The sequence below is a fragment of the Squalius cephalus genome (assembly GCF_949319135.1).
Source record: "Squalius cephalus genome assembly, chromosome: 6".
Lineage (NCBI taxonomy): Eukaryota > Metazoa > Chordata > Actinopteri > Cypriniformes > Leuciscidae > Squalius > Squalius cephalus.
Window position 1 is genome coordinate 39,984,294 of NC_137127.1, and position 27,495 is coordinate 40,011,788.

Below are 27,495 nucleotides of genomic sequence, written 5' to 3' on the forward strand. Positions count from 1 at the left end.
TAAAAAAAAAAAAAAAAAAAAAAAAATTTTTTAAAAACCATCACTTAGTATGATTTATAAGCTGTTTTCCTCATGTTGACCAAATATGTCCCGACAAGGATTCTGGATATTGCTATCTTTGTGCGGACATTTTGTCATATACACACCCAACATGTTGGGTTTACATGTTTTATGGGGACTTTCCATTGACATAATGATTTTTATACAGTACGAACTGTATATTTTATACTCTAACTCTACCCCTAAACACAACCCTCACAGAAAACTTTACATTTTGAAACATTTTTTGTATGATTTATAAGCTGTTATCCTAATGGGGACTATAAAAATGTCCCCACAAGGACAAGAATTTCAGCTATTGAAATCTTTGTAGGGATATTTTTTCCCCATAAACTAGAGTTTATCAGTACCACACACACACACACACACACACACACACACACACACACAGCTCTCTCTCTCTCTCTCTCTCTCTCTCTCTCTCTCTCTCTCTCTCTCTCTCTCTCTCTCCGTACTGTATTTACACTGTAGAAAATTATTGCTGTGATTATTTATCACAACTTAAAATTCAACATTAGAATAAGAAATAATCTATTGTTTTAACTTAAAAACGTATGTGTTCATGCTTGACTTAACATATTAAGTTTAGTTAACTTTAATTAAGTTGGATATTTAAGTTATCTCAACAAATTTTTCAGCAACATTTTTTTTAACAGTTATTATAGTCCATATATCACTAAATGTCCTAAATATATCACTAAATGTCCTTCTCATACTACTTGTAAAAATGTGCTTTGATGTGTTTGCTTGCTAACTTGTGGAAGTCTGGTTATAAGGCCACTTAGAGGTCAAAAGCAGCAAATGTTCCCTCATTGTGGAGGATGAGTAACATATGTATGTTCGCTTGGACAGTTCTCGTTAATGATCAGATTCCAAAAGGTTTACTGATTCAAGGTGGCATTCCAGGTCTTTTTGTACCTGTCGACTCTTTTGAGTCAGATCTAGAATATATCTGTTCAAATTTGAGGTTGTCTAAATAATAACAACAATTAAAAAGTTATGAGTATTTTGTAGCTTGACAAATACATTTCAAAGTAGTGTAACACTGAGGATTGATGCCATTGAACCATTGGGAGTGCTGTAGATGATTATCTGTCTGGATGTGAAAGAAAGGTAGGGGGAAAACTTCCTCATGCTTGCTAAACGGTCCACTTGATTGTTTGATTGTCCGTTTTAAGTTGTGAGCCCTACTCTTATTTTCAACTTGGATGGTACAGTAGCTTCACCAGTGCTGTTGCAGTGCATGCAATATGTTATGTACTGAATTGCATTTAGTACGCAATAATCTATATAAACATTCAGCCTAGGCACTCCAAAGGCAAAACTCACAAACTACAAAAGATCCACAATACAAAGCAATTTGATCCTTCTAGCCCTCCTAAAGCTTGAGTCTGAAGTCTAATGCCAGGAGAGGGGTTGGCTAGCAACACGTCTTAAGTCTTTCACCATGAAGTGACAATAGAAGCACTGGGGGAAGTGGGCATGGTGTGTGTTTTCATGTCAAGCTAAAGACAGGACTGAAGAGCAGGGAAGGGGGACACAGTGGCCCTTAATATATGCAGCACTATTGTGTGGAGTCAATGCAGCATGCTAAAATTGGGCAAGTGAGGGAGAAAAAAACTGTAGAGAAAGAGGAGAAAGAAGACAAGGAGGGAAGCACATGCATTTAGGATATGAGTCTCGTGGACATCCATCTTAACCAGGTTGCAGGCATGTTTCTGTCTCTTTCTTAGCTTAGGAGCACCTCCAGAAATACAAGAGTCTTAAAACTTGTTATTCAGCTTCTGTTATTCAAAAGACTGCACATAATGTAGACAGACTGTGGGTAAAACCACAACATGTGCACAAGGCATTTCTGATTGCTGATTGGAGTTTGAATCTGTCAAATGGTAAAATGCACAAACAAGCTGAAAAAAGCCAGACTGAGACCACAAAAGGAAAGAAGCCAGTAGAGGTAAGAAAAAAAGACCTGTGTTTTATATCTCTTTTGTGATTACATAATATGCGTATTGGTATCAGCACTCTGTAAAAATCTTAGAAATGTATGGTTGCATTATGACAAAAATAAATTAAGCAGTTGAAAACAGAGCAGGTGGATGAAGCCATACCCAAATCTGTCAAGAAAAATCATTTAATTTTATGGTTTTATAGTGAATGTTCTGTATGATAATAATACTGTAATAATAATAATAATAATAAACTTGATTTTACAATAAAAGTTGCATCTCAAAGGGCTTTACAAGAAAATTCAAATAAAATCTATTCAAAAAAATGTTTTACCTAGATCGAAACATAAAAAAAAAAAAAAAAAAAAAAAAAAAAAAAAAACCAGACTAATCATGTTTAGGCAAGCCTGAAACATTAAAGCCAAACATTTGGTTTCAATCTATTAATCAAAATAAGTTTTTTTGTTTTGTTTTTTGTTTTGTTTTTTTGCCGTTTAAATCCTTAAGAGTAAAATAAACTGAAATTGAAAAATGTATATGATATATTATTCTTAATATTATGTGTCACAACTGCTTTATTTATTTAAATATGCCAAAATATATGTTTTATGTTTGCAGCTATGAATAGCTGGATTGAGTTGTGTGTGTATGGTAAAACAGCTCACCACATCCTGTAGATATGCTTGTTTGAGCCTTATGGTAAGCTCTTTCTCATCATCCTTTGCAGGTGTGATGTATCTTTCTAAAACAGTTCAGCTGTTTTGACCGGTGTGGAATGATATGTGAAGGGATGGACTCCTCGGCTTTGACCCACCTATGTGCCCTGGTCCTGTTCATCTATATGCCAATTTGTCAAGCCTTTCTGCCCAACTTCTGGTCACGCGTACTTACGCTGTCCTGGGATTCATACACCCATCAGTACATGACAGAACAAGCTATACTCAACATCACGATGGAAACTCTGAGCAGAATAGTGGAACATCAACAAGATTTAAATAATGAGGAGCTGGTAGGTTTTATGCACATATGTGATGCATTTTGCACTAGGTGACTAAATAATGCATGTCGTTTGCCAATGTCTGATAAATTGTTACATTTCACATGCCAGTGACTGAGTTATAGGATGAGAATAAGTTTAGCACAGATATTTTCACTGCGTGTTGTGAGTGTAAATTATATTCTTTCAATTTTTTTTTTTTTTTTTTGAATTATAAATTATTTCACACATTTAATAATTTCGAGCGAATGCAATGCGATTAAAATCCATGAGCCCAGAAGTGTGTAAGTCATTATTAGTAGAATAAGTGTTATTATTTAAAAAAAAAATATTTACAAAAACATTGAAAACAATTAATGTCTCAAGCACCCACAAGGTTGCCACATTTTGGTTCTAATCACTAAAGTTATATCATAAAAAATGCTTGATTGCCTGATGTTTCTTAAAAGTTTAGTTGTTATGCTTTCAAATTATATCACGTAAGAATTTATCTTTGTAAATGTGTCATTTTGTAAAGAGGAGCAGATTTGCCATATTACATGTTTATGCGTGTGACAAAAGTCTTACTAGGCAATGATGCCTTTGTTTGCGTGGAGTATTGCAGTCTCACTGATCTTTTTGTTCCAGTATACTGGGCTTGGTCGGGGGTTTTGGCATGCTGTGGGTGAGGTTGCAAGCGCTAACGCTGCCATGGATTTCCTGAGCGCCACGCGGTCTGATCCAGTGTACCACTTTGACTCTGAGAGGGTAGAAGGAGCCACACAGATACTGCGAGAGTTCTGGGGCCAGACACTGCTGCTGACCCGGACTAAAGAGTACCAGGGGGCTAGACGTAGTCTGGGCCAGCTTTTTCACTCATTACAGGTTGGCTAACACATTCATGTAATAGCCACACTGTTTTTGATAAAGGTGAAGTGTGTACTTCTGCACCACCAATGTCACCAGTTGGAATTGTAAAAATATGTACTGTTTTCAAACAGGTTTAGGATATTCCCACCCCAATCTCATGCCATTGGTGGAGCCAATGTTGTGTCACAGTATTCACACCTTTCAGGGGAAATCTACCTATAATGGTTTCCTAACAGTTTTATATTTTGCTTGGATAGCAGAAAGTATTTTAACATAAAAGATTATGTCGGAACTGTATCCTTGTGGGCAATGATCCAACAAATATGCAATTGTGCATCAGGCGAGTCAACCCAAGTTCAAGTCCCTGCTCATGCTCCAATTCCTATCCCATTCCCCTCTCCTATCACTTACTGTCTTTGTGTCAACTGTCCTATCATAATAAAGATCAAAATTGTAACTTAAACAAAAAAAAAATCATCTTTAAAACACATAAACAGATTAACATCCTCAAAATGTAAAACAAGATTCTTGTTTAATCAGAATATTGTTAGCAATACAAAATATATTAAGCAAACTCTGTGCCTATGTTTGTGTGTAGGACTTCTACAGTCATAGTAACTGGGTGGAGATGGGTCAGCAAGAAGTTTATCTCCACCTTCTTCACCCAGAAGAGCCTTCAGTTCCTGTAGCCTCAGGTGAGTCCTTTGTAAAATCATGAAACAGTCACTCTTCACCTTAAATCTTTTATTGTAAATAAATAAATCTCTATTGTTTTCAGTGAACACCCCTACCTGTGCACAATGCTACAGATTTAGCTGTTACAGCAATCTCCTGGATGAAATGATTCATAAGACAGAACCGCTACTGACTACTGGCTATTTCAGCACATACCCTGTCAAACCGCAAGGTATAGGCATCATCATGTAACTTGAGTGACTAAAACATGTCCTGGTCGCATTTCACCTCAAAATTAAAATGAAGCCTATTTTTAGGATAATAAGATTTTGCATTGTGACATTATTTCCTTTTCAAAACCTTGTTACTGTAATGTTACTTTTAAGATTTTATTTATGTACTTATTTATTTATTTTATTTATTTATAATGCCAACAACAAATAAGATTACTGGAATGAATTAATATGCACAATTGGATCCCCTTAATTGTAAGTCAGTTTAGAGAACCATGTCTGCTGAGTTAATAAAGGTAAACTGAGTTATGATTCATTCTGATGATTTAGTAAATTACTTACATAAGAAAAGCAACATGCATTGTCTTGCTATTTAAAGGCAAGTGCAGTCACGGTGGAATTCTGGACAGTAGTCGTCACCAAGGAGCTGAGGGCGGAATCAACAAAGACAGCACATCTCCGCTGTTCTCCCCTCATCACTTCCTCCATAAAGAAGCTGCCCATCTGGCTACCACAGCAACCCTTCGAGTGCTCCAAGACCTCCAAAAAGAGGTGGGGCCCAAAAGCTTCCTCAGGTCAGAGATCACTTTAATTTAACTTGAATACTGCTTAAAGGGATCTATATATGAGGCAAGAGAGGAATTTCTGTTTTACTTTAGACACCTCATGTGTGACACAATTCAATTCACATTTGTTTGTATAGCGCATCCCACAATACATATAGATTCAAAACAGCTTTACAGAAAATGCATGTGTGTAAAAAAAATGCACAATTTAGAGTGATCTGTTATCATAGGTGACTGTGTCCAAGTTATGTATTTCAGAAATGTGACCCTGGATCACAAAACCAGTCACAATTTGCACGGGTAAATAGTGGCAATAGCAACAATACATTGTATGGGTCAAAATTATTGATTTTTCTTCTATGCCAAAAATCATGAGGATATTAAGTAAAGATCATGTTCCTTTTATATATCGTAAATATACTCAGAGGCGGACAGAGTACACAGCTACATTACTTGAGTAAAAGTACAGATACCCCTTGCTAAATTTTACTCAAGTACAAGTAAAAGTACTACAGTCAGATGTCTACTTAAGTAAAAGTACTAAAGTACTTGTTTTTAAAAGTACTTGAGTATCAAGAGTACAAGAGTACATTTTCTAAATATTGCATTACTACTGCCACAGTGCTTACATTGGTAAACACAGCAAACACTTGAAGCGAAAACTATCATTAACTTGTTCAGAAAATTGAAATAGTCTGGCGAGATGGGGCCACGGCTTGGCACATTCCTGGGATGTGATATTTTTTTCCCCAGGATGGTAGGGGAAGACTCGTGAATATTCTTTAGGAAAGTCATCCCTGATTGGTCTGATGACCCCTAACCCCACCCCTAAACCTACCCGTCACTGGGGGTCTTATGACCTCCATAACCCCGCCCCTAAACCTACCCGTCACTGGGGGTCTTATGACCTCCATAACCCCGCCCCTAAACCTACCCGTCACTGGGGTCTTCCCCTACCATCCTGGGAAAAAAAATATCGCTCCCGGGATGGACCTGCTGCGTCTTCATCCATTGTTTCGTCCATGGTTTCGTCTCTTATCTAAATCTGACCATGCAGTTGACTTTGGCGGAAAGCTGAAGGTGATTGCTGATAGGCTGTCCCAATCAGTGGCGCCTGCACAATCCAATCACATTTGAGAGGGTTTCCAAGATGTTTCTTTTTTCCTTTTTTTTTTTTTTTTTTTTTTTAGAAGAAGAAGTAACGGGTACTCACAGTTATGGATAGAAATGTAGTGGAGTAAAGAGTACAATATTTGCCTCTCAAATGTACTTGAGTAAAGTCATGAGTACTCCCCAAAAATGATACTCAAGTAAAGTACAGATCCCTCAAAACTGTACTTAAGTACTGTACTCAAGTAAATGTACTCCGTTACTGTCCGGCTCTGAATATACTGTATAAAACATTTATTTTTGTGAGTGAATGCAGCACAATTGCGAACATAAATAGACAACTTTAAAGGCTGCATGTTGCATGTTGATTCAGTGTTGCATGTTGATTCAGAGTTTGCTTCATCTGAAGTCCTTGCAGGAGGGTGCATTGTTTTTTCTTAAGAGCATTGTTTTTTCTTCACTCAATTTCTTAAAGTCGACATGAAATTAAAATTGAACCTATTTACTTTGTTAGCGCATATTACTAGTCTTGTGGAGAACAATTAATTCGTGCAAGTTAATACACAGAAAAAAATTGTTTGCCGTGGTAATCTTTAATCAAAATTTGAAAAGTTATTTCCAGTCAGGAATGGCGTTTCTTTTCTGATGACGTCGGTTTGACAGCTTGGGTTGAAAACGCTTAACCACTCCCCTCAAACCATTGGTCTGCTATGAGCAAAGATGGAGAGGAGGAGCGCTAAAGTAAAACCCTGCCCTCTGTTCAATATTCAGTTTCTCTTGGAAATACGTCACAACACTGGAGAAAAGTTGTTTGCAACTTCCGGTTCATGGACTTTAAGAATTTGTTAAATATATTAATACTATTGATTTGAATTAAGTAATAGGCTATTTGTGGTTCTTGAAACAGATCAGTTTAATTCTCCATTCTCGAATATTTTTATAGAAATTTCACAAATATATTAAGTGTATTATAAATAAACAATTGTTTAGTCAAATACTAAATTCTTTTAGTGAAAAAAAAACTTAAATATAACTGTACGTTTTAGACAAAATTAACTGTTGGATTTTTAGTCAATTATTTTGGTATGTTCAACTCAAACCATCAAGTACATGATATTCAGAGATTTTATTAAGTTAACCCATTTGTGCCCAAATTTTTCTGAATGGTTTCATGCATATAGTCGTGTTAATAGTGTCCTATGTGAACATGTTCTGCATGTTCTGTTTTTTTTTTAATATAACTGCTTTCAACAGATCAATCTTTATTCATAAACAAATTTATTATGTATAAAAGTCAAGAACATTTGATGCAAACCGAAAAAAGCTGCATCTAGCTTAATCTCTTGAATATGAAAACACAACAAACAACAAATCCATTTGTCTTAACCCTTGTGCGCTGTTTGGGGTCTTTTTGACCCACATTTCTAACTTTAATTTATGGGGAAAACATGGATAATCTGACATAGACGGTGGGCCGAACGCGTTTTTCGTGTTGTTGATCGATCTCAATCGATAGAGTATACGCTTATTTAATGTACGATATTAAGTAATTATATGTAGTCAAATAAAATTTGTTGGCAATTCTGGTTTGAGCATATATTTTCACAAACGTATGTTTTGATTGTCAATCTTCTTAGGCAGCGGGACAACTCTAGTAGCTGAACCAATCTGATTGTAGTTTTTAACGTCATTAAACATACTAACCAATCGCAGACGGCCAGACTAGGACCCCGAAATGTGACATAGCGATAATTTTATATTGTAGGCCTAACGTTATATTTATGTATCTAACATAAATTTGACACGATTTATCTTGGATATGGAGTGTTGTATGCATGTTACTAGCTGTACATCAACAAACACCATACCCTTTTCAGTAACAAGTTGGATCAAGATTGTACAATGTTCTTTAGAGTGGGTGAATTTAAATACAAAAGAAAGCCAAATCGCCCAAAAAGCTGTGGAAAAATATAAAATCACAGAAGGCCACATTCCAGATGTGGCAATTCATGTTGGCTACCATAGAGAATGCTGCAGTATGCTAACAAAATAAATATTGAGAGAGCCAGCAAGAAGAAAGAAAAGACAGTACAGGAAGCTGAAGGTTTGTAAAGCAGCTTTATAGTGGTTAGCCTAAGTGTGGTTGTTTGACCTCATACGTTTGGATAAATCATGGTGTAAATGCTTAGAATCCTTTTTAACCCCAAACAAATTATTGATATTTACATCTCAGAAATAGTGAAAAATCATACAGATATAATTATATAATGTAATAACATATATATTAAGTTAATTATTATATATTTATTCTTATAAAAGGCTACTATAGACACAGCGACATCTAGTGGACACATTTTTCAACATATAGCGACTGAAAATGTGCTCCACCAATCAGATGAGCAAAACATTAAAAGAGTTTTATGATGAACCGTGAAAAACAAAGGGAATTTTCATTGTTTCAGCAGAATAGATGTGTCAGGGCTTAGATCAGGTCAAGAAGATGTCTCACAGCAGGGCTGAGGATCTGGGATTGCCTGGGGAAACAGATTAGCAGAGTTGTAAACAGTATAGTAAAATTATTGGTTCACGGTCTTATAAATGAGGATTTACATTTATGAGGCACTTACAAAAAAAAAAAAAAGTAAAAGTAAGAGTAACTAGATGAGCCCAGATTAAAATGCATACAGTAATCACACCTTGTGTCAATATGAATAATAAAAGCATACCATTAGGGCTCAGCAGTAACATTATTTTTCTAATAATTCAACGGCCTGTCGTCAATTACCACACACACACACACACACACACACAGCGGAGTCATGCAGGGATGAAAATCTTCTACTACAAATACTATGGAATGGACCATGTTGCCTCAGAAGCAATGTATAATTTCAGATGCTACAGAAACTACACTGTATTTCTGTACAAAACAGATGAACATGACTGCACAGGAAACAGCCAGTTTCAGACTGGATACAAGCATTTCTGTACAACAGTGGTGGAGGAAAGTTTGCTAAGAAAGCGGAAGGTGCTTAAGCTATCAAAGTTGAATGCACTGTTCAAGAAATGTGTCCATGAAACAGAAGGAATTGACATCTCCTCTTACAAATCTGGTTCCTTAAAAGTGAGACTAAAAAGGTCATATCCTTTTCTAAAGTTTCAAAACTATCAAGGCATGACTTTGTCTACGTTGAGGATTTGACACCACACGAAATGGTCCAAGATGAAGTTGCCACAGCTGGATCATCTTTGTCATCAGCATCTTCATCCTCATCATCAGATGAAGACAACACAAGAAAAATTGAAACAGATGACACAAATGAGACCTGCCTCTTTGTAACCGCACTGGGGTGCGTTTCCCGAAAGCATCGTTGGCCAACTATGGTCGCAAGTTCATCGCAATGTCCATTGAACTCTATTGGTAACGAGGGAACTTGCGACCATAGTTGGCTAACGATGCTTTCGGGAAACGCACCCCTGGGTAGTACATTAATATTAGCTCAAATGATCTATAGGGAATTTTAATAATTAATCATGAATATGATTAATATATTGCATATTACAGTTACATCAAATTGTCGAAGCTGAAAATAGATTATTGTATGTATGAATAACCAATCACAATGGATTATAATTCCTTATTCATATATCAATAGCCTTATTTCAGGTCGATTTTACGAGATAACCCTTAATGGAAATTAACATAATTATCAAACAGTTGTTTGTCCAGCAAAACTGCCGTAAGATTAACTTATCAACTTCTCAATAAAGTTATCACTTCTTATAATTTCAGGAAGAATAGTTTCTGGCCATGAAACCATTATCCTGTCCTTATAAAATTTAGGTTACTGAAAAGTACCAAATCGTAAAGCTTCGTATAGCTAGGATCAACAAATCATTGACTTCGTAATGTGAGCATTTTAAACAGAAGCAGTCAAGGATGGATTGGTTTTAATAATTGCAAACTAAGGAATACATCGAACTACAATTCACACAGAATATATGTATGTATATACAGAACACGTAAACAAATACAAGACAAAAACGGATAACAGATGAGAGAGAGAGGATGAAAAGGTGAGAGAGATGAGATCAGAAAATGAGAGAGATGAGAGAAAGTGAAAGCAAAAGATCATCTGAAATGATCACCGTAGACTAAATCACAGACAGTAACCTTTTGAAAGACAACAAGGAATCAAATCACCTTGAAAAAGGGAATAGCCAACCTTAAGCAGCATTTAAAAGCTTGATTAAGCTCGATTATACTTGCATATAGTCTGTGGTGTTGCTGAGGCAAGAAGACGCGTGTCGGTCTTTCAAAGCTGTGCGTTCTTTTCTCGCGTCTTCCGGTGCGAGCGCGGTCGCGGGGATTTCAAAAGAGTCTTTTCCTTTGAGTTGAAGTCGCTTCACTGAACGTAGGGAGAGTCCGAAGACGAAAATATAGAAAATACTTTAAGAAAAAGAAAAGAGAAACGGAGAAAAGCTCCCGAAGGAGCCATGGGACCAGAAATTCTCTCAGACGAAGTGCTCGTCAGAAATTTCCTGAGTCGGTCTTTTATGGAAAAGATGGGTTCACGCCTGCTTTGCATATGTGGACCAATCACTTTCAGAGGTTTCCGAGCGGGACGAATTCTCTTTGTCTTGTCAGAAGAACTCCTTTGCATAGTTTATGATGGTATAAAATTTTGTCATTTCTACCCAGAAAGATTGTACACACAGAACAATACATTTTAGTGTAATCTCCTATGTATGATTGGTTCAGTCAAAACAAGACGGTTAAAGAGAGACCAAGAATAGCAGGTAAAGGTAGAAGAAACATAAAGTTACATTCATATGCAGAATTACACACATTTAAAGTTTGTTCCTTCAAATAAACGTCATAAACAAAGTGAATATAACCTAGGAAACACACAGGAGTATATGAAATATGACATGGTTATATTCTAAGTTTAATGTTCAAAGTTTGTTTATGTGTGTGCGTTTAATGTGTGTGTTGGAATGTTGCGCTCCCCGTTATCTCTCTTGCAGAGGAGCTGGATGAGCTGCTGAAGCTTGGTGGTCAAACTTTATGACCTGCCAATGAGATTGGGTTACGGATGCGATTCCACTGGGAGAACATTCTTCAAAAATACATTTCAGAGCCAAACACTCGAAGATCATAACTATATGTTCAAAACAACACTAATCAAACATGCATACAGGAAGGTCAGATACAAGTCTGAGTTACATACATTAAAAAGATATTTCTATCCTACGTTACACACAAAGGGTGTTTGTGTGTGTGTGTGTGTGTGTGTGTGGTGTGTGTAGAGATCTCCTGGCCACCTGGGTCTCTTTGGTGCAGAGAGAAAGGGGGTTTGGAATGCAGAACGTTGTCCTGGAGTGCGTCTAGGGTGCTATAAAGTTCTCGGGGTAGCCGTAAAAGTTGCCACAAGGCAGACCTAGTGGCTCCAGGGCTATGAGTTACATTTACAGGTTAAACGTTAAAAGTTTTGCCAAAATTTATAATGACCAGGCTTCTGGAGTTTTGTGTGCAGGGAAAACATAATCATGATTCTTGCACATTTGTTACATCTTGTTCCATGCAGCCACGACACTGAAAGATGCCATAGTTGAAAAGTGTAAGGCAACACCCAAACTCACATGGCCACCAACAGCACATCAACTTACGATGTCAGCTGCATCAAATCTGGTCCCAGATAAGCTATTCAATTTCATTGGATGGACTACAGCCATGACAACATATCCCTCTACTGACAATGAAAGAGTGAATGTTAGTGAAGAGGAGGCTGAGAAGATTGTGACAATTGGCCAGGATGTTATTAAGCTAACAATGAAAGGGAGATGGCTTATGCCCAAACATTGTGCATTAGCCATGGCTGTCAGACACATGGCAGGATCAGCTCAGCTGATAGGCTTATTGAATGGTCTTCTTGGGCTCTGTTCCTCTAACTCGCAGGTACTTGAAAATGACACAGCTTTAGCACAGCTACAAATACTACGAGGTGACACTTACATCCCCCAAAACATGCAAGTACAGTTGCAAGCAACTCTAGTTTGGGACAATAATTAATTTGAAGAGGAAACGTTGTCTGGTAAAGGGACTACACACAATACAAATGGCATAATAATTCAAAAAATGATTCCATGTAATGAACCTACCCCTGACCATCAGTGTTTACAGAAAACAAGAAAGAGGTCTCTTGATCCGCCCTCTACTAACCTTGAGACATACATCAGAGGGAAGAGAACAGGCCCAGAACATTTTGGAAAAGAAGTGGAACTAAATCGAGACACCCACATCCTTACCAGGAAATCAGCACAAATTTAGATGGTGCCTACTTCCTGATGAAGACTGCAGTCCATGGCAAAGTCCTTACTTCCTGGACTGGTTTTAACACAGTGATCCGTGGAGATCCAATTCCACCACCAATCAACATTGGGTACCTTCCAGTAATTGATGCAAGTCCTACAGAATTCGGAACTGTAAAAACCATCCTTAAAAGATCAACAGAAATTGCAGACAGACTCCAACTTCAGGAGATAGTTCTAGTCTTTGACCAAGCCATCTATACCAAAGCTCAGGAGATACGGTGGAAGAGTGAAACATACAAGGAAAGAATTACAATTAGAATGGGGGAGTTTCACACATGTATGGCTTTCCTGTCCTGTATTGGCAAGTGATTTGGAGATGCTGGCTTACAAGACATTCTGATTGAGGCTGATGTTATTGCTGCTGGGTCTGTTGGGGGAGTTATAACAGGTCACCAATATAACAGAAGCATCCGAAGCCACAAGTTGATGTGTGAGGCACTACACAGGTTACGCTGGCAAACCTACCTTGAAACCCTTTCTCAAGACTGCCGTGAAGCTGCTTTAAAAGTTGCTGCTGACCTCCAAAGTGCCTTTCCTGAAGAAATATGTCAAGTAATTATTGAATCACAGGTGTTCAACACAATCATTGAAGGCTATGACAAATTCAACAAACAACAAGAAAGCAAGACATACCAGTTTTGGAGTTCCTACATTGAAATGGTAGAGGATCTGCTATCATTCATCAGGGCCACACGAGAGGCAAACTGGAGTCTGCATCTTTCCAGCATCCGGTTCATGCTGCCGTGGTTCTTTTCCTACGACAGAATCAATTACAGTAGATACCTATCAGCATACTGGCAGGAGATGAACATTCTAAAGGAAACTCATCCAAGAATCTACACACAGGTACAATCAGGTGACTTTGTAGCACAGAGGCAGCAGGCATATGCCTTTACAGGCACTGCATGTGACCAGGTAATAGAACAGACAGCAAACAGGGACTCAAAGACCAAAGGTGGGCTTACAGGTTTTTCGTTGAACAAAGGTGCAATCCACAGGTGGACACTGACACAGCACGAGAGAGCAGCCATCACAATGGAGGTCAAGGACATGGCTGGGCAGAACACATCAACGAGACAGAGAACAGAATTGGATGAGAAAAGAAAGGAACAGGATGAAAAAGATGTTCAGAGCATTCTGTCAACCATACATCACATGATAAACCCATTTGATCAAACACTGGAAAAAGAGCATCTTTACCATGTTACATCAGGTCAGGTAGTTCAAAGATTTTCATATTGTCTTCTTAGTAATTAAAATTGGATAGTTTTCTTCTAGAAAGACAAAACGTTCAGGTGGAGAAAAAACTTTTTCTTTACCTTGACATGTTTCGACTGCAACCTGCAATCTTCCTCAGAAGCGTCATCTGACAGCTGTGACGTGTCGTTTATCAGCTGTTATTTCCTGGGCGTGGCCAACCCGGCGGACCTGACAGTACCGCCGGGCTGGCCACGCCCTGCCCCCCCGTCGCTCGATGGTACTGTCAGGTCCGCCGGGTTGGCCACGCCCAGGAAATAACAGCTGATAAACGACACGTCACAGCTGTCAGATGACGCTTCTGAGGAAGATTGCAGGTTGCAGTCGAAACATGTCAAGGTAAAGAAAAAGTTTTTTCTCCACCTGAACGTTTTGTCTTTCTAGAAGAAAACTATCCAATTTTAATTACTAAGAAGACAATATGAAAATCTTTGAACTATTACGAGGAAGTTTTGGAAAAGACTGTGTCAAAGCCCTCCGCCGCTTAGAGAGACTAGAAAAAACAAGGGCACGCCATAAGAACCACCTGAGATTCAACCTCCGATGTCGAGATGAGGATATTACACCAGCAAGCCTCAATATCAAGAACCCTATTCACACTAAAAATGCGGAAAAAATAATCAAAAGAGCCCGAAAAGACCTTGTGAAAGAGAGGATAAGAACGACTGCAAATAAAATTGAAAGAATCACGGAACAAACAAAAGTAGAGAAGGACAATTTCAAAAGAATTTTTCCTATAGATCATGATACACAAACCAAAATAGACGAACACCTGGATATCACATACGAACAAGAGTTCAAAAAAATTAAAACCCGACAGTTAAATAAACTTCAAAAGCTGATAGAGAGAAAGAATGCAAACAATAAAATATGCATGGAAACAAATGAAACGTGGGTACGGAATCTGTCACAACGCACACTCACGGAAACCGAAAAAATAATTTTAACACGAGGTCTAAATTTTGCCATTACACCAAAAAATATACCACACGAGGAGTACATACTAGCAACAGAATTGGCATGTCAAAAAATCCAAGACCAGGGACATAAATCGGAGCTACGAAACACCATAGCAGGCATTTTAAGAACAGCAAAATTACCAACAAGCAACATCACAAAAGATGAAAGAAAAGCAATAACCTCACTCAAAAAGGATAAAACCATCACCATCATACCGGCGGACAAAGGACGTACAACAGTTGTCATGGACACGGATAAATATGAAAAACAGATGGAAGCAATGCTAAAAGACAACAATACATATGAAATCCTAAAGAAGGACCCTACCGAAGAAAAGAAAAGAACATTAAAAGCACTTCTCAAACCATTACTAGAAAACAAAAAAATAACAAAGGAGGCATATGACAATCTAATTCCCACCGCAAACATTATGCCACGAATCTATGGAACACCAAAAATACACAAAAAGGACATCCCACTACGCCCAATAGTAGACAGTATCGGCTCGGTCACTTACAACCTATCAAAAGCATTAGTGGAAATTATAAAACCCCTCCTCGGCCAAACAGAACATCACTGTCAAAACTCAAAACAACTAGTGAAAGAACTCAACGACACAAAAATAGAATCAGATGAAATTTTAATTTCACACGATGTCATATCACTTTTCACAAAGACCCCCGTGGATGTAACACTTCACATCGTACAAGAACGACTCCGAAAAGACAGGACACTTAAAAGACGCACAAACCTCACAGTTGATGATATAACTGAACTACTGAGCTTCGTCACAAAATCCACATATTTCCAATACAGAGGAACAATATTCAGACAAAAAGAGGGATTCGCCATGGGGGACCCACTATCAGCCATAATGAGCAGTTTTTTTATGGAGGACTTGGAAACCACAGCCATAGCCACAGCACCATCGCATTGCAGACCTACCCTCTGGAAACGTTATGTAGACGACATACTGGAAAAAATAAAAAACGGACATACACAGGAACTCACGGACCACCTAAACAGCATTGACCCCACCGGAAACATAAAATTCACACATGAGGAAGAATGCAACAGAACCATAGCTTTTTTAGATTTAAAGATCCACCACAGAGATGATGACAGCATCAAAATAACAGTACACAGGAAACCAACACACACTGACCAATATCTGCTCTGGACATCTGAACATCCCACGGCGCATAAATTATCAGTAGTGAGAACACTTTATGAACGGACCAGGTTCATCACGGAGGAAAAAGACAGACAGAAAGAGGAAAAACATATCAGACACGCACTTGCACGCTGCAAATATCCGACATGGGCCATAAACAAAGGAAAAGAACAAGTCGCAAACAAGCAAACCAGACCAAAAGCAAAACCGAAATCGAAATCTGAAACCGGAAACAAGGACATAGTAACCCTACCATATATCAGAGGCATAACAGAACCATTACAGCGGGCAATGAGAAAATACAACATAAACACAGTAGTAAAACCATACACAAAGTTAAGGCAGTTACTGGTACATCCCAAGGACAAAATAGAGCAAGACAAAAAATGCAATGTCATATACGAGATACCATGCAAATCATGCAATAAAACATACGTAGGTGAAACAGGCAGGTCGCTCAACACAAGAAAGAAAGAACATCAGAAAGAATGTGAAAAAGAAACAACAGGACGACTCACTAGAACTCAAAAGGAAAAAGCGCAACAGGAACAGCTAAAATCAGCTATATCAGATCATTGCAAACGAAATAACCACATTTTGGACTGGGACAACGGACACATCATCAGATCAGAACCAAACAGATACAGAAGATGGATAAAGGAGGCGATTGAAATCAGGAAGCGGGCCAAGGACACCATCAACCGGGACGAGGGAGCCTACATGCTCTCACACACATGGAACACCATTCTCCAGAGACCATCGAGCGACGGGGGGGGCAGGGCGTGGCCAGCCCGGCGGTACTGTCAGGTCCGCCGGGTTGGCCACGCCCAGGAAATAACAGCTGATAAACGACACGTCACAGCTGTCAGATGACGCTTCTGAGGAAGATTGCAGGTTGCAGTCGAAACATGTCAAGGTAAAGAAAAAGTTTTTTCTCCACCTGAACGTTTTGTCTTTCTAGAAGAAAACTATCCAATTTTAATCAGGTCAGGTAGCATCAGAAGCCATCTCTGCAGATCTGCTGAATGCAAAGGAAATAGGTGAGAAGGCATTTGTTGAATTCTTTCAGTAACGTCTCAACACAGATGAGGTTGAATTTCATGCACCATTGAAAAAAAATGAAACTGAAGACATTTAAGGACACAGCTACTTCAACTGTCACCAAAGTGAGAGACCGGGAGATAGCCCTCAAAGCAGATAGAGATCTCTTCGCAAGGCTTATTGTGGTTGGAACAGTAAGGAAGATAGACATAGGGGAAATGCTGGTCTATAGTCTGGGGCCCTTGCCTGCAGCAATTGCAAACGTTGATGGCTCGATTGTAAAAACAGACAAAGCCAAATTAATGCACTTTCTAGAAGGGTCAGTAAATCCACCAGCCACAGTTGAAATCCCTGATGGCTCAACCTGGGTGTGTGATGCAATGGCTCTAGTACAAGCCATTAAACCACAAAATACATTTGGAAGATTTGCAAACAATGTACTTATGTACCTGATCAATGCAGCCAAAGCAAGTAAATCAAAAGTTGTGCATTTTGTCCCTGATACCTACAAACAGATGAGCATAAAGAACGCGGAACGAGACAGACGAGCTACAAAAGGATGTCAGTTGACTAAAATATATTAAGCTGACCAGAAAACACCAAAACAATGGTCCAAGTTCTTGTCTTGTGGTGACAACAAGAAGCAACTGCAACAGTTTTTCTTTGAGTCGTGGTCTAAGTCTAGGATAGATCAAATTGAGGACATTACATTGGTAATTGGACATGGCTCTGAGTGTCACGTAATCAGAATACACAACAGTGGCACAGACCTTGAGGTGTTACCACTGCCAGCACTGTCTACGATACAGGAGGAGGCAGACACTAGGCTGTTGCTTCACTGTGCGCATGCCTTACAGTACAGATATTGTGATCAACAGTCCTGACACTGATGTGTTTGTATTGGCCATTTCGTTCTGCAGGGAAATTGGAGCAAACATCTACTTTCACACAGGTAAAGGAGAAAACAAACGCACCATACATGTACAGCAAATACAGAGGCATCTAGGTGATAAAATATCAGATGCTCTTATTGGACTTCACTGTTTCACTGGCTGTGATACAGTAAGTGCTCTGTATGGCGTTGGTAAAGTGTAGGCAATTAAAACACTGCTTTCTAATGAAGACAATTGTGCCACAATGAGTAGGCTGGGATCAGCTTTTTACCTGCCAGCAGATCTGTATGAAGCTACAGAAGCATTTACCTGTGCACTCTATGACGTTAAAGACTGTAGGGATGTCAATTATGCAAGGTCTCATCTGTTCAAGAGTGGAAAGTGCACAGACAGAAGTCTACCACCAAACAGGGATGCCTTGCATAACCACACCCAGCGGGCAAACTACCAGGCAGCTACAGAAGGTCCCTGAAGAGTCAGCCTGATGTTCCCCCACCAATGGCCCATGGTTGGAAGATTGAGGGAGACTTCTTTAGGATTGACTGGATGACACTTCCCCCAGCCCCTGTCGGCTTCTTGGAGCTTGTGTACTGCTCCTGTAAAAAAACACAATGTGTCAAAGGGAGATGCACATGTAAATTGAACGAGCTCCCATGTACAGACATGTCTCTTTGTGTGAACTGTGAGAACTTCCCAAATTAGGTATCAGTGTAGGCGTCTTTCTAGCAAGCGGAAAGAGAAATGTAAAATAAATTTAGCTTTAATTACTTTGTTGTTGTTTGATGATAAAATGTATAACATTTAGGATAAATATTGTAATGTAATGTTATTTAATACATGGTATCTCTTCCATGACTAGCTAGTAACGTTAGGTTGTCTGTAGTTGATGTAATCGTATGTAGCTAGCTAATAACGTTACATGTTATCTCTTCCATGACTAGCTATTAGGTGATGTAGCTAGTAGATGCAAACTTATATGATAAATGTTATCTTTTTCACTTTAATCTCTGTCTAGTAATCGTCTTTCATATCCTAATTTACGGCACTACAACCTGATAGAATAACTGTTTACGTCAACGTTAACATGCACTGCTAAAATTACATCTAGCTAACAATTACATGCTAACACGTTAGCTCTGCATCTCCTCAAAACAAATGTTTTCTTCTCTGTGATCTGTAACGTTATGTCATTTCTAACAAGTGTAACGCTACCTGTAAATACAAACATAAAACGGAATAACGTTATATGTTAACGGTTTACAGAGTTCATGCACTAAGCTAACACTAGCTAACGTTATAAGACAGGTATAAACAGCAGCTACACGGAATACTTACCGGAGCCATTAAAGTTACACCTGGAATCTTGGATGCCGCTGTTAATGTTTCTCAACTTCGGATAGGATTCCTGCTGGAAAATGTTTGATTGTGTAGTTTTCTGTAGAGAATATTTTATGGTGATTTCCCCAAGATTTTACACCATAGAAAGTGCTCCCGCTTTTATGGCATGTAAGTTACTCATGGATGTGGCTAGCTAGAGAACGCATGTGCTACCGCTACAGTCGTGGTAATGACACTATAGTTTGAATGAATATTATTGGCAGACGTTAGTCACGTGACGATAGAATTAGTTTTTTTCATTGGTTAGATGTATAGTACTCCCTCGCGTTTGCCTAATCCGTTTATTAAACGTAAATTTAGTTTTCAAAAAAATATGATCGACTTGACACTGCCAACAAACGGATACGTGTTCAGAAAAAAATTATTTATTTTATGTGAAAAAAGCAGCTACTCTATCCTCGAGGATCTATCATTTCAAAAACTAAAGCAGATAGCAGTGTTCGGCCCACCGTCTAACATGGTTTAGTGTAAGATTGCCCATCTTTTAGAAAATGCAGTTTTAAAAGTAACAAATTATCACTTTAACCAGTAGATGGCTGCAGAGCTCCATTATTTGCTATTTGCTATTTGACTAACTGAAAGACATCTTTTCACAAGTTTTTCTATAAAAACTTATCATAATATAACATTATTGAAAAACAGATTTTTTTTTTTTTGTACAAAAAGTTCCTAAACTTTGACAAAAAGTAACTTTTATTGTTATAATTGTGATTTCATAATATGTAGATATGAATCTAACTGGAAAAACTTAATTAAAACATGTCTTTTAGTTTTAAACTTTTAGTACTTTTAGAGCTCTGCAGCCATCTACTGGTTCAAGATATATATATATGATATATATATAAGATATATATATATATATATATACAGGACACAGGCAGAGATCAAGAACCAGGAACAATGACAACAAAGGAAACGCTCAGAAATGCAGTGGAATAACATACACAACTTTGCAGTGAGTGAATGAGTGAACATGGTATAAATAGGCTGAGACTAATAGGGTAATGAGACACAGGTGAATGCAATCAGTGATGATGAGTCCGGGCAGTGAGTTATGGGAAATGTAGTTTGTGAGGGAGTGATAATAGTCTGGTGTGGAGTGCCCTCTGGTGGCTCTCAAGGGCACTCCAGCTGGTGACCGTTACACCAGGGGTCTCTGAATCCCCAAACAGGCCGACTGTAAACCGCAAACGAACAGCACAAGGGTTAAAGTGGTGGAACATGGTGCAGAACAAAGTGCAGCCATAACAGGGCATTGTGTATCAAAAAGTTAAATGTAAATAAATAAATGCAAATAAATAGAATGAAGAAAAATATATCTATATAACAAACAAAAAAACAACAAAATAATAACAATAACAATGTATATGTCATCAAAAATACTTATTAGTAACATGAAAATTACCTTTCTTTGGGAGGGTTTGCCTTCGCCATGCTTCCTGGAAGTAGGGGTAGGAAGTTGACAGCCTCATGTGACAGGAAGGAAGTGAATACCTTTTTTTTTCTTGAAATCCTTTACTTGGTTGTTTGCTTGCATGTCATTGAGACATAAAACATGGATAACATCTAGAAAAATACTTACAAAAGGAAATTGACAACTATACACTGCGGCAACTGTAGTTGCCGGTGGGCTTAAACGGGTTTTAATCAAGTTAATTATTACTGTGATATTTACTAAGCCACTGAATAATTTTCTGCAGAAATCAGAAACAGATAGCATGTTCCTTAGCATAGCTATGTTTCTGAGGTGGAAGAAGGCTGTTTTTGTAGCAAGAAATATGATTCAATTTGATTGAAATATGATGGCACCTCTTTTTAATATTGAGTGCATGAGAAAAGATTGGTCTGCCTGTGAAGTTTTACTTTCCTGTTTCTAGTTTTGTGAAACAGAGTTGTCCAAAGATGCAAGACACATAAGTGATGAATTCTGTGGAAACCTGTAGGCTTTTCAGTGTCCAGCAGCCCCCAGCATTGGTCTTCGTCATTGACACCACCGGCAGCATGTTTGAGGAGATCACAGCTGCACGTCTCCGAACCTTCTCCATCATACAGGCTCGTGAAAAGAGCCAACGCACTACTCTGCCTGGCACCTTCATTCTGGTGCCTTTTCACGACCCTGGTTAGAGTGATATCTTCTGCCTATTACAAGCACATTACAACACTGAACAAAACCCTAATCTGAGTTAGTAAACATTGTTGTGTCACTTCAACAATTTGTGCCACTGGCATATGTAAAAATCTGAAGAAAATTTGATGTATTTATATTTAATTCTATGTTGAGCACACTGATGATGAAGTCTGTTATATCTCAGGTTTCGGGCCAGTGAGGGAGACAGATGACCCTCATCAGTTCATGCAATACATGGAGGATCTGATGGCTCTTGGAGGTGGGGATGAACCAGAGATGTGTCTCTCTGCTCTTCAGGTAACCATATTGACTCTTCATGACATTCTTAGAAAACACTGAACACAAATAAACACAATTATTTACAAGTGTGTCTCCATCTGTGTGTGTCTTTTTTTGTGTGAATTTGTCTGTGGATCAGTTGGCTCTGACCCATAGCCCTCCGCTGTCAGAGATATTTGTATTTACAGACGCATCTCCTAAAGACCGTCATCTACAGAGAGCAGTCCAGGCTCTCATACTGGAGAAGCAAACAAAGGTAACTCAAAAACACATAGTCTGCATTAAAAGCAATAAACAGTCAATGCTATTATTCATTCAGTAATGTATGAAAAGTATTAATAGTTCAGTCTAATTACAAATTTACTATCCATTCCTACTTTGTGTGTTCTGTTTATTTAGTAAAGTGTTCTGTTGTTTTCTTATAGCAGCATGCTAACGCCAAACTGTACTGTGTCTCATGAGAGGAAAGCTATACATGTGATGCATATTCCAGATCAGTCATTTATGAAGTTCCATTTTAGTTAGGAAGCTGCCTTAGAAAGAAGTTGTCTATGTAGGCAACTATGTTCAGGACAGTGTTTTCCTCCATTTAATCAATACATGTGCTAGGTAAACTTCTTGCTCACTGAGGATCCAAGGTTCAAAGGAAGCGAAAGAGGAAAAAGAAAGAGAAAAAGAGAAACTTTATCTCCTGGTAGATTCTCTTTATATTCCTCTCTTTCATCTATATCTGGAGGAATAACCATCTTCACGACAAACAAAGACATCCACCAAGTGTCAGCCATTGTAGAAGACACCACAACCTCCAGCAAGGTACAGTCAACTGGAAACACAAGAGGACCAAAAGACAATAATCTCTGCCTGTTTCAAGAATTTTATACAGTCCTGTCAGGATTCTGGATACAGAATTCTTCATAACCATGTTTCTTTCTCTGAATAGGTCACTCTGCTTCACACAGAGAGTGAATCGGATTCATCAAACTCCTTCAGAGTGGACAAAGCTGTGACGAAAGTGATGCTGCACATCACTGGTCAGCTCACACATTGTGAGCTTGTCAGTCCCTTAGGTACTCATACTAATGCAGGGAACTAAAACAGTCAACCAAGCACAGACAAATATGCTCCCCTGAACATTAACTTATCTTGGGTCATCATTGACATGCAGATAAGCCAATAACTTGCAGATGTTTGATGACCAGATTAACGTCCTATACCAAGTCGCAAAGATCACACTGCTACACTCTGTTCTTAAAGGTTATCCCAAGGTGAACTAAAAAATGACAGCCAAAAGTCAATTAACTGACTAAAGTGAAGCTGGAGAACTGTAGAACTCTCACTTGCAGAGTTGCGTGTGCTCAATGCTCAGTCTCAGGACTCCATGTGTAACTCCTCCAGTTCTACTCGTACCGCTCTGATTCTAACTGCCGTCTCCTGCATGGGAGGTAGGCATGTTAACAAGGACCCTCAAAGAGTACAGCCTCTAGTGTCAGCCGCTAGTGCACCTCTTGAGGCCAGAGCAGTGAGGTTTACTAACACAGCTCTTACTGCTGCCCTCCATTAAAATCACCCCCTGAACCTCATTCCCATCCAGGTCACGGCACCAAAGTAACCCCTCCAGTTCTACTTTCACTGCTTCGAGCAGGATTCGAACAGGCGTCTGCGGCATGGCAGACGGGCGTGCTAACAAGGACACTAAAGCCTCTAGTATCAGTCACTAAAGTCCCACTTGAGTCCAGGGGAGTGTGTTTAATTTGTACAGCTCTTACTAGTTGGACTCCGTTATACATGCGGCCTGAGACTACCAAAGGAAGTGAACACCAGGGACTCAGCACGTACAGAGATCCCAGGAAACTTGCCAGATACAGTGCAATCTGACTTCTAGGGCCCACTGCTGAATGATAGTCTGTGTTAGTCAAAACATGCATGTCAGGAGGTAGGGGGAACTCCAAAGACAAGTTTACAATTAACCATACAAAAAGAGACCAATCTTTATGTTCACTGTACCTTCATTAAAACACTTAAAGACAGAAGTATCCCTTGATGTATCCCTGCTGATGCACTTCGTCTTATAAAGAAAAACACTTCATTATCTGTGTCACTCTGTATCACCTACAGTACATCTCTGTACTATCTTGTACCTTTCTAAACAATTATGGAACTTCATATTCAGCCACTTCACATGTTACAGTCTCCCGAGGATCAATCACTTGCATTGTAGTATTCCTCATTTGTAAGTTGCTCTGGATGATTTGTCTTATCTATCTTTCTCTCTCAGGTGTTCAACAATCTCTTCCTGGTACTGATGGTCCTCTAGCAATGCTGGACTCATCTAAGGGTCTATACAGAATGAGCCTGCTGCCTCCACTAGAGATAGGTATATGGCAGCTTTCAATCAAAGCCATTGGACCAACTACATTCAGTATCCTAGGTAAAGATGCCAGTCTTAACTTTATAGAATTAAGTTAGTAATAAGATTAAGTAACAAAAAAAGTAATGTGTTTAAGCCTTAACACACATTTTTATTCAATTCTATTAGTTGAATATGACAAAATGTGTTTCAAATTTCTTAGAGTTTTTCCAAATTGGCATTAACCGATGTTCTCTAGGTGACAGCAGCTTGGACTTCCTGTACTATTTTGCAAAAGAATCTAATGAGGCACATCCAGGACTAAGGAAACTTGAGGGCAGCCCTATAGCAGGTCTTTCTTATTGTTCCCTGAGCCATTTGTTTAATGTTGAATTTTCATTGTTGTTGATATATATACACTTGATTATGTTCTTAGCATCACATTTCTTCTTAGGAATCCCAGTGTTTTTAGTGGTTGCAGTGACAGGCCTCTCACCCAATGAGGAGGCCTCATTCAGTCACGTGACTCTGTTGGGACCCAAAGGGGAGAGCCTGCAGAAGGTATTGCTGAACTCCTCATCTTCTTATTGGTCTGGAGAGGAGTTAGTGGGTTACATAGACTCAGTTCCCAGGATGCCATTCACCATGCGTCTCTCAGGAAAGGATGGAAGGGGGAACCTGCTCGAAAGAGTTTCCACTGAGATGATTCAACCAACACACATACAGCTACAGGTATTAGTGAATTTGAGAATAATGTGCTGGCAAAATGTAAAACAGCAAACTGAAAATTGCCCCTTGTCCCCAGGTGCTCTTTGCTCCACAACTTCTCCCAGGTCACAACTCCACTGTGTTGTTTGAAATATTTAATCATGGACCCAAACGTCACTTCAGTCTTTCAGCAGAAGATGACCATGGGTATCTCTCCCACCGAGACCAACAAAGGTGAGAACGGAAGAAAGACAGAGCCAGTTAAATGTCACAAATACTACAGGTTTTTACTAAAATAATGTCTACCTAAATACTGAATGTTTATCAATTTTTATTAGTTTGGTTAAAGATAAATGTACTTTTAATTCCAGCCAGAGATGTTAAATAAGTCCCTTACAATTGTTCCTTTTTTAGGCTATTTATCGGTATGGGGAGCTCTGTGAAGAGGGAGGTTGAGCTAATGACCCCTCAAATTGCTCAGACAGGGAGGGCAATCACTCTGACTTTGACTGTTCATGCAGAAGACTCACCAGACTCAAACTATGCTGTGGTACACCTGATAGTGATACCGGAGGTAAGAACCATCACAATATTTTATAATGAAGAAGGTCCCAGGTTCAAGTCCTGACTGAGCCAGGAGTCATTTCTTTAGAGTTTTATTTTCTCCCAGTTTCTGTGTGGGTTTCTCCCAAAATCCAAATACATGGATGAGAATTGGAGACACTAAATAGTCCGTAGGTGTGAGTGAGAATGTGAATGTGTGTACCCTGTGATGGACTAGTTATCTGTTCATGGTGTTTCCCCTGCTTGTGACATGAGATGCTGGGTTAGGCTCCAGTGGTTTGGGGAATGGATGGAAGATTAATAAGTGCTGTCCACATAATATCTTTAAGGGGAACTTATTCCATCCGATCACCAAAAATAACCAGTTGTGAAAAATGGTTCAGAAAAGTAAAGTTAGTTCTGAGTTTAGCAGCATTTGTTTGCAGATGTAAATTGAGATGATATTTTGACAACTAATACAATTTACATTTACATTTATTCATTTAGCTGACGCTTTTATCCAAAGCGACTTACAATTGCTATACATGTCAGAGGTCGCACACCTCTGGAGCAACTAGGGGTTAAGTGTCTTGCTCAGGGACACATTGGTGTCTCACAGTGGATTCGAACCCGGGTCTCTCACACCAAAGGCTTGTGTCTTATCCACTGCGCCATCACCACCCCTATAGAAACCTTTCGCTTCAGTGACGGCACCGCTACCATTGAGCCACTGAAGACAACACAATGACATTCATGCATTTTTAATGTGACTTAATACTTACTTTTTTGGGTCTACTGTCTCATATGTGAACTAGCCTGTTATATTAAACATTGTGAATGTTTTTAAATATGGTCTTGTGACAATTCCAGGAGCCTGACAAAACTCCTCCGGCATGTTCTTCTCTGCAAGTGGAGTCCTCCTGCCCCTCTCTGTGCTCTCAGGGCAGCTGGAAAGTCTCATTGGTAGCAAAAGACAGAGGTCACTCTGGTCTGGCATCCATACATCTGGCACAAGGAGAAGGCACCCTCATTCTGTCTGAAGTGACTACAGAGAGACATGTACAACATTTCCCACAACTTCATGAAGAGACGATGGGAGGAGTCCATCTCCCTTTGCTACAGCCACAAAAGGACACCTCAGAAATCAGTAATCACCACCTTGGAACAGGAGCTGAACATGGACATCAAAGGCTAGAGGGAGTCCAGTTAGTTAATGGGGATCATCCAGTGAACATTAGTGAATGGACAAAGGGGAAGCCTGTAATGATGCATTATTCCTCAGGCTGCTGTGACCCTCAGGCAGAGCTTGTATTGTGGGATGGAGCGGGTAATATGAGACGCTGTCGCCTCATAGCCAGTCAGCAGAGGGCATTACGAGAAAACAACAGGGCTCACAGTGGAGAATTTACTTCACATCTAGTTCTCATGTTGTGGGGTCACTCAGCATTGATTATTATCTATGATCCCAGATAAAATTTGCTTGATTTACTGTTTATTATGCAATGGACAGAAAACATACTAGTTTTAAATACTAGTACACAAGCCACAGAAAATAAGAATTATCACTCAGGGATGGTATATTCTGGAAATTGTTAGGTCTTCACAAGACATTTGTATTACTACTGTATGTCATTTTAGTACAAACAAAAACGTACAAGTAGGTCTAATTGAATGATTTCAAGTTTTCACAATTTATAACATGCCAAATGGAGCAGTGTGTGCAATCCACCTTTTAGTGTAGCTGCAATAAAACTTCTCTTTTTTTACATATGATATATGTCTGTTCTTACCCCCTTAGACATGATGAAACATAATGTGAAATGGCCCAGAGAGAGAAAAGAAAGACAATGCCACAATATTTTGGCTAGGAAATCCTATTGAGTTACAGAAATTAGTTAAAGGAGAACTCCGGTCAATTTTAACATTGAGCTCATTTTATTGTACATTTGGAGTGCT

The 27,495-nt window shown here is 38.9% G+C and overlaps 1 protein-coding gene and 1 long non-coding RNA gene across 2 annotated transcripts; one reads left to right on the forward strand and one right to left on the reverse strand.

Annotated features, from left to right (window-relative positions):
- Positions 1 to 1,584: 1,584 nt before the first annotated feature.
- Positions 1,585 to 27,311, forward strand: vwa7 (von Willebrand factor A domain containing 7). The gene is made up of 17 exons (XM_079875087.1): positions 1,585 to 2,014; positions 2,734 to 3,015; positions 3,631 to 3,867; positions 4,451 to 4,547; positions 4,631 to 4,759; positions 5,140 to 5,335; positions 21,478 to 21,653; positions 21,847 to 21,959; positions 22,081 to 22,197; positions 22,551 to 22,754; positions 22,882 to 23,008; positions 24,217 to 24,369; positions 24,548 to 24,640; positions 24,743 to 25,020; positions 25,094 to 25,230; positions 25,411 to 25,570; positions 26,410 to 27,311. The coding sequence occupies exons 2-17, from the start codon at positions 2,782 to 2,784 to the stop codon at positions 27,010 to 27,012; spliced, it is 3,054 nt and encodes a 1,017-aa protein (XP_079731213.1). The 5' UTR covers positions 1,585 to 2,014; positions 2,734 to 2,781; the 3' UTR covers positions 27,013 to 27,311.
- Positions 13,078 to 13,543, reverse strand: LOC307160826. The gene is made up of 3 exons (XR_013821644.1): positions 13,445 to 13,543; positions 13,277 to 13,346; positions 13,078 to 13,178 (listed from the first exon to the last, which is right to left on the reverse strand). It is a non-coding gene; the product is annotated as an uncharacterized lncRNA (long non-coding RNA).
- Positions 27,312 to 27,495: the final 184 nt, after the last annotated feature.